The following is a 14035-nucleotide window of genomic DNA, read 5'->3' as shown; positions in this document are numbered from 1 at the left end:
CTGGGGCTTAAAAGTAAGTAAGACATAATCCTAGAACAACTCTCAGCAAAAGTCACGTCATGGTTCCATAAAAGAGAAAACAGCAAGTACTAATTTTCATGATCCAGTGAAAGAAATAGTTTCCAATTCTTAAAACAACCACAAAAAGGCTGCAAGGGAAACTGTCCCATTAGTCTCTAGTTCCCCTATCATCGCAGGTATTTCTTTTTTCTTTCTTTTCTTTTTTTTTTTTTTGGTCTTTTTTTGCCATTTCTTGGGCTGCTCTCGCAGCACGTGGAGGTTCCCAGGCTAGGGGTCTAATCAGAGCTATAGCCACCGGCCTACACCAGAGCCACAGCAACACAGGATCCAAGCCACATCTGCAACCTACACCACAGCTCACGGCAACACTGGATCCTTAACCCACTGAGCAAGGCCAAGGATCAAACCCGCAACCCCATGGTTCCTAGTTGGATTTGTTAACCACTGAGCCACGACGGGAACTCCATCCCAGGTATTTCTAATTGCTTAAATAAATAAAAGATTTTTAACTCCTTCCCTGTCTGCCTTTCCCTCAAATTTTCGCTAGATATTAAGGAGGCAATATATCATAATGGTAGTAAGTATTGTGCCTGGAGTCAGACCTACGTCCATGTCCCACCCTCCTGCGTGGGCAAGTTATTTAGATCAGTGCTATGCAATAGGGCTTCCTGCAGTGATGGAAATATTCTGAATCTGTATCATCCAAAATGGTAGCCACTTGGTACAGGAGACTATTGAATAACTTAAAAGTAACCAGCCCTATTAAGGAACTAAGTTTATAGTTTTATTTCATCTTAATAAATTTAAATAGTCATATCTCTACCACATTGGACAACACAGATTATTGTTTTTTATTTATAAATTGGAGATTATAAGGTTCCCAATTTTAGGGGGTTCTTAACAGTATAGTAAGATAATGGATTAGAAACATAAGTTCCCAACAAGTTAGATATTACTACACATTAAATTATACTTAAACCTGGGGTTCCCATCGTGGCTCAGCAGAAACTAATCTGACTAGCATCCAAGAAGACACAGGTTCAATCCCTGGCCTCGCTCAGTGGGTTAAGGATCCGGCGTTGCTGTGAGCTGTGGTGTAGGTCAGGGCCTATAGCTCCAATTTGACCCCTAGCCTGGGAACCTCCATATGCCTCAGGTGTGGCCCTAAAAAAAAAAAAAAAAAAAAAAAAAAAAAAAAAGACGAAAAAAGAATTATACTTAAACCTAAGTCTATTGTACTACAGTAGGTTTCATCCTTTTGGAAGACATTTTACCACTTAAACAAGAAGCACTAAGTTTCTCCAAGACTGAGGTCAAGCTATCTATGTTCATCTTTGGGTTCCCGGTGCTTAGAAAGGCCTGGCACATAATAGATGTTTATTAACTGCTTTCTGAACCCAACACAATAAAGCAGAGATGGTAGGGCTCTATTATACCACATAAAGGTAAATCCAAATGGATCCAAAGCATAATTTTCCTAATTTCCAACGTAACAGAAGGACTTGGACTAGATCTTGGTTTTGCTCTTTTCTAATTATATGACCTGAGGGAAATGACCCAACTTCAATGAATTCTGGAACTACCATCTGTAAGATGGTGACAATCCTGCCTACCTCATAGACGTGAGTGGAATAATGCCAGCTGAACAGAACACGCGTGGGAAACATCAGATCTCTTTTTCCTTTTCTTTTATAGTGGCTCCTGTACCTATCAATCGATATAATTCTCCACACAGTAATGAAGAGATATAACCAGTGGTTACTTCTTCCTTTCCTAAGATTCAGTCACTTTGAATTTCTTCTGAACTTGCAATTCAAAAATGCAAATATTTCTAAGAAAACATTTTTTCCCAGGTCGTCTCTGTCTTCCGCACCTGAGGGTCCATAAATGAGCTTCTCTCTGACCATGTGGGACTGAGAATATGAACTGTGACTCGGGTGTGGATGTTTAGGAATGCTAATTTGGGATTACAGGTACTGCATAAGGAAGGCAAACCTTGGTGAATGTGGAAGTGGGAATAAAAAAGGAATCCTACTTTGACTCTGCTAAAATATATCTAATTTTATATATAGACATACATATATACACACAGCTGAAAGCTTTATCCCAAGTCACTACCATTAACAGCCTAACAGAACAACAACAGCGCTCTAGCAGGCACTTAGGCACAAATTTGGTTTTACAATGCACAATGGAATACTACTCAGCCATAAAAAAAGAATGATCTAATGTCATTTGCAGCAACATGGATAGAAATAGAGACTCTCATACTGAGTGAAATAAGTCAGAAAGACAAAGACAAATACGATATGATATCACTTATAACTGGAATCTAATATACAGCGCAAATGAACATTTCCACAGAAAAGAAAATCATGGACTTGGAGAATAGACTTGTGCTTCCCGGGGGGAGAAGGAGGGAGTTGGAGGGATCAGGAGCGTGGGATTATTGGACACAAACTATTGCTCTTGGAATGGATTTACAATGAGATCCTGCTGTGTAGCATCGAGAACTATGTCTAGATATTTATATCGCAATAGAACAAAGGAGGAAAAAAATATATGCATGTAAGTGTAACTTGGTCCCCATGCTGTACAGTGGAAAAAATAAAATATATTTTTAAAAACACACAGATTTTAAATAATGTATAGGGTTGTGGTTTTTTTGTTTTTTTCTCTTTTTTTTAATAGAATGTCTATTGTTAGAGTGCTTGGAGCTTTTGAGACAAAAGACTCAGCAAAAAGTCCTGGGGGATATTTTTGCTTAGAGCCACTTCACAAAACTACACGCAATAGTGAAAACTTGGGCGTCCCAGTTTTGGGAATGTGGTCGAGTAACCAAGGACACACTGGAACGCTACCAGGCACAGCAGCCTCCACAAAGTTAAGAGGTGCCTAGAAAGAGTGAACCTATTCAGTATTTATATAAAGCCTTTTTCTCTGTGAAGATCAAAGCGTTACTTCATCATGCTTCATACAGGGAGGTTAAATGGTTTGCCAACAGGCACACTGAGAGCTGATAGTGGGGCCTGGATTTCAGGCATGCGGTCCATAGGGCCTTCTGCCTGAGGATGAGGACACAGCAGCCTCCCATCTGCATCACTGCTCTGTAGTGAGATATTTCTCCCTTCTTTTTCCTGGGGAAATAAAAGATGCCTCCTCTGATAAAGGGGGCAGGGCTAGCCATGGGCCTGTCAGGATCAAAGGAGAGAGTGGGCTTCTAACAAAGCCTAGTAGTTGGACCAAACACTGGATAGGACAGCACAGCACTAGTATTCAGGGTCCTGGCAAAGTAAGGGCACCAAATTAAAGCAAGAAAGTATCACTCTCAACTATCTTATACAAAACTTGTAATTGGAAAACCAAGAAAGAAGCTATTCAACTTTAGCACACACACAAGTTTTGAGTTTTCCTGTGTAGCACTACTGTTTAATATAGAAGAGTGGTTAACCCCACAGGTGCTGGCACTAATCCCTGAGTTCAAATCCTGACTTTGTGTGACCTTGAGCAAGTTATTTAACCTAACCTTCTGATGCCTCAATTTCTTCATCTATAAATTCAGAATAATAATAGTAACTCACAACTCAGAGGGTTGTTATGAGTATTAAATGAATTCAGCCACATACAACACTTAAAATAGTGCCTGGCACATAATAGTTGGAATATACATGTTTGTTATTAATAGTAAGTCTGTAGTATTATCAATTCTGTTGTTTCAATAATATTGAAATTATCTATGTTGGAGGACAGAAGGCAGGAAAATATTCTCAGGTCTTAGGGCCTCTAACAACTTAATTGACCATGGGTATAGCCCAAACCAAATTTCTCCCAAGGGAGAAGAAGGCTGCTATGCTAAGAGAATGAGCTCTGGGTTAAAACATGGGAAAAGGAGGCCAGATGGGACTGGCTTTCTGAGAACATGCCATTTTCTGAGAATTGCTGGTATGATGCTTCTCTGCTAACCTGAACAAAAATGATGATAGAAATGTGGAGGAAGCCAGTTGGCTGGGCAGGAGGTTTGGCACCACGCTTGGCAGGGATGAGGATGATCTGTGGGAAAGAGCAAGTGTAAGCTAAACAAGAGCTCCTCGAATGAAGGTTAAACTCTATAAAGCTCTGGCTTATCTTCCCAGCTCTCCAGTAAGACCTTGCCCAGACTTGACTTCAGCTAGACCCCATATTTAAAAACACCCATGACGGTCAGGGCTTAAATCAGACAAGTTCACAGACCCAGAATCTCAGATGGCATCAAGGAGGGAAAGCTGGGAAACGAAAGGTCCTAACTTCTCTCTCATTACAGACCTAGTGAAAGGCATCTGTTCAATTAAGAGAGGGGCAGCCAACTTTGCTTATAAATTTGAAAGTCTGTGTCTTCACCTGCTGATTTTGTGACTTGAAAAAATGAGGATTAATGTCTGAGCCACAAGAAAAGGAAATGAGTGACATCTGCCTGTTTTAGAGAAGGTTCTGTTCTAATAAGCAAGGGCTAAGCACAAAATTCACTTGCTTAGCTTAGAAACAGATGAAAACTAATGTCAAAAATAATTCACTTTTATTTTTCTTGTAAAATTGAAACACAGCGGCAATTATAAGAAAAATCACCTGGCTGCAAAACCTTTTTTAAACTTTAAAATAGTTATATTTAAAAATAACATTAATTGCCCCTAAAGTGTTCAACTGTGACAAGAAAAATTTTCCTTAGCGCAAATGCATTTAGTTGTATTATGGCAATAAACGCTGCAATATGAGTCAATGGTGTCATGAATTACTTCCTAGTGGTGAAACTTTGCTCTTTGATTTGAAAAGTGACACACTAGGAAAGAGCAGAAGATAGGCCCACATCAGTATGTGCTGAATTATCAATCATCCCAATGCAGCCCTGAATCTGGAACTCCCTGACTGAATAAGCTTTATATTATGTTGTGCCAAGGATATTTTCGTTACCAGTATATTAAGCACAACATCTGAAAAAAGAAGGAACATTTTTAAATGTTTTCATTAAAACACTTTTAAAAGGGATTTCTGCTACAAAATCACACTCATACTTTGGCAATAGCTCCTTGGGAAAGATAGATATTGAACTGGCTTGACCTCCAAGAACAGATGTGGAAGAATGTATGTTTGTATTGAAAACTCCTGGTCACTTCTCCCTGAGCAATGGACAAGGGGTAAGAGGGTTGTGCTATGGATGTGTACTTCAACACTGCTATGGGCAGTGTTCTGTGTTTCAAAGGTACAGAACCATGAGGCATCTGGCTACCTCTGCTCGTCCCCAGAAATCTAAAGAGTGGGTTTGGGCCTATACTGGAGAGAACAAGACTGGATTAAAAAACCTCAGAAAATAGGATCTTCTTGCCTTATTTGCCTGCATTTCCAAGACCTTACTGAGCCCACACATCTTCGGAAGAAAAGCATGAGATTTGGCCTCAGAAGAATATGGTTCTATTAAATTATATTTCTTATTAAAGAGCTTCACATTTCTAAGATACCACTGGCCATTGGAACTGCAGATAAAATTGAAAGTCATAACCATAAGTATACATGCCCATGCAAATTCAGTTCACAAGTATTCAACATCCACCTTGCACAAAGCACATTCAAGAAGTCTGTTGGGGAGTTCCTGTCGTGGCTGAGTAATTAATGAACCCGACGAGTATCCATGAAGATGTGGGTTTGATCCCTGTCCTTGCTCAGTGTGTTAAGGATCCACAGACACGGCTCAGATCCCACATTGCTATGGCTGTGGGATCAACCCCTTGCCTGGGAACCTCCATATGCTGCAGGTGCGGCCCTAGAAAAGATTTAAAAAACCCCAAATACAAAAAACAAAGTCTGTTGGAACTATGAAGAACAGAGAGCACAGATCCCCTAGAAGGAAGTGCTCGGGAAGAAAAGCCAAATGAACAGAAGCAGAACTAGGGGGAGGGTTATGCATATGATAGCTGGAAATCCAAAGCCCTCTCTAAAAACCAGAAGCTGACATCAGGACCAGACCAGGCCAAACGAGACCAGGGAGTGAGAGAAAGATCCTGCCCTCCAACTTCTTCTTTCTCCAATATGCCCAGGACTTTCTTAAACTCAATCTCCACCATCCCTCTCCAGCAAGAGTCTTCCAGAGACAAATCCAGAGATGGTCCTACCTCTCTGATCCACTGTCTGCCCTGGGAAAGGAGGATCCACTCAACTTTAGACATGGGCAACACATCCAGGCACAGGACTGTCCCACAGGGACCTGCACCAGTTTCAACCTCATAGGTTGTAAGTCACATTTCTTAAAGTCACATTTAAGAAGCTCAAACATTTAACTTAGAACACATCACAGACTGACACTGTTTTTTAAGCAAGGACAATGAGTTCTCTGGCCCTTATGGTGTTTGTTACCCAAAGAGAGGGAAACCTTTTTTTTTAGCACCATGAAAAGTGTAGTTGGGTCTCTCTTTTTCTTTCCTTCCCTCCCTCTCTCTTTTTCTCTTATTTTCATAAGAGGGAGGTAGGGACAACCTTCACATTTCCTTTCCCTCCTCTCCTTCAGCTTCACAGTGAACAGCCACTTTTTTCTTTTGAAATGATCATCCCCAGAGCAAAACAGATGAGCAGAACAGGTTGCCCCTCCTGGGTGTGATTTGGAAAGAAAACTATCCTGGTCCAGTGACCTTTCCTCACGGCTTCATCTGATGTCTAAAATTCCACTGTTAATGGTTCCTGATTTTGCCTAAATACACTGAACACATTAAGATGACTTACTGATAGAGGGGTGTCCAGCAGCAGTTCCTGAAATCAGAGTAAAGGCCCAGGAGGGAGTGGAGCACATGCACCCTTACGGGACTGCAGCCTTGCAGAAGGTGCTACCACCACACAGGGTACAGCCAGGACTTCTGCTGTGCCCCCTCACTCCAGAGATCTCAGACTGAGTCCAGGACTCTTAAGTATGTCTCAAATATGGCACCTCCTGGTGGCAGTGGTGTTCAAGGCTTCAGCCCATTTTGGACTCAGTTTTCACTTTATGTGCCAGGCTTGGGGATCAACTCCAACCTCAGTCTGGATCTTCTCATTCCTACATTGCCTTTGCCAGCTGGCCTTCCATTAATTATGGTCTGATGAAGGAGACTGACGCATGAACAAGTAATTACCATGCAATGTTGTAAGTACTAAAATAGAAGTAAATAGAAGTAAGGCCAAGGGCTATAAGAAAAGTCTTCACATAAAGGATCGCAACTGAGCTTAAATCCTGAGAATTAAAATGATTTCACAAGAGTCATTCTAGGCCAAAGGAACCACATGTGCAAAGGGATGGAAGCATGAATCAACGAGCTCCACAGCATGGCTGGAGCGTTATGTTTTGGAGGGGGCAGAAAGAGAGACAGGGAGTTCCCGTCGTGGCGCAGTGGTTAACGAATCTGACTAGGAACCATGAGGTTGCGGGTTCGGTCCCTGCCCTTGCTTGTGGGTTAACGATCCGGCGTTGCCGTGAGCTGTGGTGTAGGTTGCAGATGCGGCTCGGATCCCGCGTTGCTGTGGCTCTGGCGTAGGCCGGTGGCTACAGCTCCGATTCGACCCCTAGCCTGGGAACCTCCATATGCCGCGGGAGCGGCCCAAAGAAATAGCAAAAAGACAAAAAAAAAAAAAAGAAAGAGAGACAGAAGATGTGATCTTATGAGATCAGACATTTCTTCCCTGTGTGTAACAGGGAACCAAGAGAAGTTAAACAAGGGAATGCTACACTCGGATTGGTGTTTTAAAAGGAAACAAAACAGATTGATTCCAAGAGTATGATTGGCAGATAGAACAGCAACATTAACACGACCTGTCAAATTTCTTCTTCTCAAACAGTGGCTCTCATTGGAGAGATGTAGCCCTTGGGGACATTTAGCAATGTCTGGAGATATCTTTGGATGTCACATCTGGCAGTGGTGGAAGCATCCTCTTGACATCTAGCAGGTAGAGGCCAGGGATGCTGCTAAACATCTTATAATACAAAGGCCAGACTCCCATAACAAAGAATTATCTAGCTCAAAATATCAATAGTGCAGAATGGGAAAAAATAGTTGCAAATGATACAACTGACAAGGGCTTAATCTTTTTTGGAGGTGCAGGGGCCCATCCACAGCATACGGAAATTCCCAGGCTAGGAGTTGAATCATAGCTATAGTTGCCAGCCTATGCCACAGCCCCAGCAATGCAGGATCCGAGCCAAATCTGTTACCTACACCATAGCTTACTGCAACGCTGGATCCTTTAACCCACTGAGCAAGGCCAGGGATCGAACCTGCATCCTCATGGATACTAGTTGGATTCGTTATTGGAGCCACAACAGGAACTCCATTAATCTTTAAGATATACATACAACTCACACAGCTCAACAACAAAAAACAAACAACCCAATTGAAAATGGGCATAAAACCTAAATAGACATTTCTCCAAGGGAACCCTCCTGCACTGTTGGTGGGAATGTAAACTGGTACAGCCACTATGGAGAACAGTTTGGAGATACCTTAGAAATCTATACATAGAACTTCCATATGACCCCACAATCCCACTCTTGGGCATCTATCCGGACAAAACTCTCCTTAAAAGAGACACATGCACCCGCATGTTCATTGCAGCACTATTCACAATAGCCAGGACATGGAAACAACCCAAATGTCCATCGACAGATGATTGGATTCGGAAGAGGTGGTATATATACACAATGGAATACTACTCAGCCATAAAAAAGAATGACATCATGCCATTTGCAGCAACATGGATGGAACTAGAGAATCTCATGCTGAGTGAAATGAGCCAGAAAGACAAAGACAAATACCATATGATATCACTTATAACTGGAATCTAATATCCAGCACAAATGAACATCTCCTCAGAAAAGAAAATCATGGACTTGGAGAAGAGACTTGTGGCTGCCTGATGGGAAGGGGAGGGAGTGGGAGGGATCGGGAGCTTGGGCTTATCAGACACAACTTAGAATAGATTTACAAGGAGATCCTGCTGAATAGCATTGAGAACTTTGTCTAGACACTCATGTTGCAATAGAACAAAGGGTGGGGAAAAAAATGTAATTGTAATGTATACATGTAAGGATAACTTGATCCCCTTGCTGTACAGTGGGAAAATAAATAAATAAATAAATAAATAGACATTTCTCCAAAGAAGACATAAGAATGGCCAACAGGCACATGAAAAAATGCTCAACATCACTAATTATTAGAGAAATGTAAGCCAAAACTACTATGAGGTACCACTTCACACCAGTCAAAATGGCCATCATTAGTAAGTCTACAAATAACAAATGCTGGAGAGGGTGTGGAGAAAAGGGATCCCTCCTACACTGCTGGTGGGAATGTAAGCTGGTAAAACCAATATGGAATGAGGTTTCGGGTTTGGTCCCTGCCCTTGCTCAGTGGGTTAAGGATCCGGCGTTGCCATGAGCTGTGGTGTAGGTTGCAGACACGGCTCGGACCCTGCGTTGCTGTAGCTCTAACGTAGGCCGGTGGCTACAGCTCCGATTAGACCCCTAGCCTAAAAAAAAAACCAATATGGAAAACTGTATGGAGGTACCTCAGAAAACCAAATATAGAACTATCATATAATCCAGCAATCCCACTTCTGGAGATATATCTGGACAAAACTTTCACTGACAAAGATCCATGCACCCGTATGTTCATTGCAGCACTATTCACAATAGCCAAGGCATGGAAACAATCTAAATGTCCATCAACAGATGAATGGATTAAAAAGATGTGGTATATACACAATGGAATATTACTCAGCCAGGATAAGGAACAAAATAATGCCACGCAGCAACATGGATGGAACTAGAGACTCTCATACTAACTGAAGTAAATCAGAAAGAGAAAGACAAATACAAATACTATGTGATATCAGTTATATCTAGGATCTAATATGTGGCACAAGTGAACTTTTCCACAGAAAAGAAATTCATGGACTTGGAGAACAAACTTGTGGTTGCCAAGGAGGAGGGGGAGGAAGTGGGATGGACTGGGAGTTGGAGGTTAGTAGATGCAAACTATAGCATTTGGAGTGGATAAGTGGTGAGATCCTGCTGTATAGCAAAGGGAACTATATCTAATCACTTGTAATGGAACATGATAGAGGATAATGTGAGAAAAAGAATATGTGTGTGTGTGTGTGTGTGTGTGTGTGTGTGTATAAAACTGGGTCGCTTTGCAGTAAGCAGAAATTGACAGAACATTATAAATCATCTATAATTTAAAAGTTTTTTTAAAAACATCTATATTTCCAAGATTGAGAAACCCTGCTTTAAAAGATGAGGTGGGAATTCTCTTGTGGTGCAACAGATTACACCATTACTGTGGCTTGAGTCACTGTTGTGGTGTGGGTTAGATCCCTAACCCAGGAACTTCCACATGCCATGAGCACGGTCAAACCTAGCTAAAAATTTTAAAAATGAAAAATGAAAGATGAGTTGACCAGAGAATGTGATATGACACAGCCCACAATGGACTTCCCAGAGAGGCAAAGAGGAGAGCAGGAGATGGTGGGGCTTCTCAAATTTTTGTTCTGCTGCTATCTGCTTGCTGGGTGATGCTCACACACCCATGTAACTTAGAGCTCTGCCTCTCTCCCTCTCATTCCGCTGAGTAGGAGGGATGCTATTACTGGAATAACCTTGAATTTGACCCAAATGATTTTTTTAAAGGAAATCATTTGTAAACTTCAATACTAGATTAGTGACAAAGCTACCTGCAATCACAGCTGATCAAGGTATGCAGCTGTGCGACAATGACGTGCAGAATCCCTGCCTCGGGCAGCGCTCAAAGGAGGGAAGGGCAAGAATACTGCCTCACTTAGAAGCAGTAGAAGCAGTGACCTTCCAATCCAGGTAGAAACACTTGGAAAAGCAACTCTTCCTACCAAGAAAACCAGGACTCACGGATTCTCCAGGACTTTCCCTACTGTCTTCCAGGCCAAATAACACCCCAGGGAACCAACTGCCATTGCTTTTTAAATTCAAGTCCCATTACTGGTTGTTTAGAGAAGCTAGAGTTTAAAATGTAAAATGGTAGAACAAGTCATGTTTAAAACGCAGTATGTGTTGAAAACTGAGATATCAAAATACATTCTACCCAAACTGAAAAGGAAAATAAAATTCTTTTTTCAGATAATGTGTTTTTCCTGCTTTCACTCTCATTTCTACCCGTGTCTTCAGAGCTCACCTTTGTCTCATTAGCGCTGCCTCCACTATAACAGTTGAGCAATAGGAGGCAGTTACGTGGAAGCAGAGAACAAGCACCAAACACAGGAGCCAAGGTGAACACAAATTGGAGAAGCTGCCCCCTAGTTGGTTCTCAACTGAGGAAATAAAATTTCATTTCAAAGACAATGCCTGTGAAAGTGCTTGGGCAGGAAATGGCCCTCCTCGACTAGTCTGGTGTTTCATAGATTCAAACTACTGCATGTGGCTGGGAAGAGACTTAGGACTTTGCAATACACAAGGATTAAAGGGAGCTTTGCAGAGAATTGTGTCAGCACAGTGTATTTCTGGAAGAATACAGTGGAAACTAGTAACTGTGGATGCCCCTGGATAGTAAGTGTGAAGGAAGCAGAGGAGGGAAAAAAGTTATCATTCATGGTGTGCCCTTTTATAAGCATTGAATGTTGAATTGTATATATGTTGTTCATAAAACTGTAATAATAATTTAAGAAACAGATGAATGAACTTTGCTGTACATCAGAAATTAACACAACAGTGTAAATTGACTATACTTCAATAAAATTTTTCAAGAAAACAAAAACAAATGATATAAAACATACCAAAAAGAACCTGTAAAAACAACCCCAAGTTAGCAAATCCCAAGTTTCCATGCTCTGACGTCCTCTTGTCTGTGTGGTCAGCAGAGTTGTGAAAGAAGAAGGTACTCAAATCTACACGGGGAGCTATAATTCACTTCTGAACTCTCAGCCCTTATTTCCAACTACCAGGGCCGTCTCCATCTGGAGGTCCCACCCATAGGCACCTCAAAGAAGGAGGCTCCAAACCTAAATCCTCCTCTTTTCTCCCTCTTGCCTTCCCTCTTCCTTCCAAGCCTAATCTCCTTCCAGTATTTTCAATTATTACTAGAAAAAACTCCCCATTCAGCCTCCCAAACCAAAAGCCTTACTATGGCCTTAGGGACCCTCTCATCTCCTACCCTTATTACCATCACTGAATATTGTTAATTCCATCTTGATGATGTTTGTCACAGGGGTCACCTCTTGCTCTATTCCACTGATGCTTTATAAACTATTCCTTCACTGGAATGGGAGTTCCTACTGGTTTTCCATATAGTTCATCCTCCATACTTCTCCAGCCCCAACCTCCATCATCTTTCTCAAACACAATTATCAGATCATGCTCAAGACCTTGGCTAGTTCCCTGCTGCTTAGAGAATTAAGCTCAAATGTCCTGTTTTGACAAATGACTATTTATACTACAGACAGAAGAACCATTTCATCCCTAACACACACTTGTGCTCTGGCTCCTCTAAAGGTAAAAAAGTCTTGGTCATTTATGCCTTTTTCGTGCCTCCGCATCTTTGCACTGGTTGTTTCCTTCACTCAAAGCTTTCCCTTCTCTCCCACCATGCTTCATCCAAAAAAGAAATTCCTACCCACCCTTCTAGACCCCTACTCTTTTTACACTTTCTCTGAAAAGCCTTTCGGGACTGCTCTCTCTCGTCTTTGCTCTACTAACACTCTGCACAAGCCCCCATTACAGCCCTAACCACGCTCTTTCATAATTATTTATGTTTCTGTCTCCCCTGCCAGAATGTGAGAGGCTTTAAAGAAAAAACAGCTGCTATATTTTATTCATCTTTGAATGCGCTGCACCTCCCAGCTAGCATTGCACATAAATGTTTGCTGAATGAATTGGCTGAAAGTACTTTGGTAAAAATGTAACACATTATCCCCCCAATTTTATAGACCTCTGTGGCTAAAATCTCATTTCTTTGCCCTCTCTCTGCATACCTATTGGCACGCTACCACCAGGTCTCAGGAGGGCCGGTTATTCAAAGGGAACTAACAAAGTGCCCACTATTTGTAAACAGGGTCATTTGTAAACCCTTTAGGCTAGATTTAGAGATTGCCTTGCTAACGCTGACTCTCCTTTGAGCACTCATCCACTCTAAAAAGCATTTCCCTCCCAAATGTCTGGAGTCCTATAAGAAACCTTTGTTTACCCTGAAAACACTTTCAGGGAAGCTGAAAGGAGCTAAAAAACAATGCAGTGACCCTACAGGGACCTACCTGGTCAGTGAGCCTCATGCCCACCTAGGAAGAGGAGGGGGCTTCAGAGACTCAGCTCTAATCCCTGCCCACTTCTGCTGCCATCAGCTACTTTACTGCTTGAACCTCCGAGGGCTCTCCGAGAGCTCTCCACTCCCCAGTGATGACCTGGGCAGCCCATTAATCATGAGACTATTCAGGTGAAACAGCCTCATAAGCAAAGTGATAACCTCAGTGGAACTCAGAGGAACAGTGGTTTCCTGGACCCCATTTCCTTTCAAGTAAAGTTTGCACTGACTACTTCCCATTGTGGTCTCTGTCCAGCCTAGGTGTCCAGTGTGGGTACTCACGGTTCTGGGGTGTAGAGGGGATCCGAGCCATGGCGGACGTACTGAGTACAGTGGAACACTCTGTAGGCCAGTCCTGCCAGAAAGTCTCGTGGACTCAGGTATCCAGCCACTGGCCTCACTGTGAAGCCAGACCTTTCTAAAGGGGCAACAGAAAAAGCCAGCTAAACATTAATGTGACAGGATTTGACGGCCCAATCAGGGCTTCCTATTATTTAGAAGGATGTTCTAGAAACAAAGTAATCAAGGTTCTAAAACGCTCTGACAATTGAATGACATACCGTTAACAGCTATTGCATTTGTGGCTTCTGATGACTAAAATACACTTGATAATGATGGTTTCCAGGGGAACAAGACATTCATTAATGTGGAAAGAAAGGTGAAAAAAAATGTAAGGATTTAAATTTAGAAGCCAAGTTCAG

General features: G+C 41.9%; 1 protein-coding gene across 3 annotated transcripts in view; it reads right to left on the bottom strand.

Moving 5' to 3' along the window:
• TPH2 (tryptophan hydroxylase 2) overlaps positions 1-14035 on the bottom strand; it is a 105001-nt gene that overhangs the window by 47815 nt on the left and 43151 nt on the right. For all 3 annotated transcript variants that reach the window (XM_084956354.1, XM_084956353.1, XM_021092003.2), the window contains one exon: positions 13617-13752. In XM_084956354.1, the coding sequence (XP_084812480.1) occupies positions 13617-13752 (136 nt within the window). The remainder of the gene's footprint in view (positions 1-13616; positions 13753-14035) is intronic.

This window comes from Sus scrofa, chromosome 5 (assembly GCF_054392235.1).
Source record: "Sus scrofa isolate SSC_HxYL_T2T_F1_AM1 chromosome 5, Sscrofa_HxYL_maternal_Yorkshire_Landrace_v2.0, whole genome shotgun sequence".
NCBI lineage: Eukaryota > Metazoa > Chordata > Mammalia > Artiodactyla > Suidae > Sus > Sus scrofa.
This window is presented reverse-complemented; position numbering and strand designations above follow the sequence as displayed.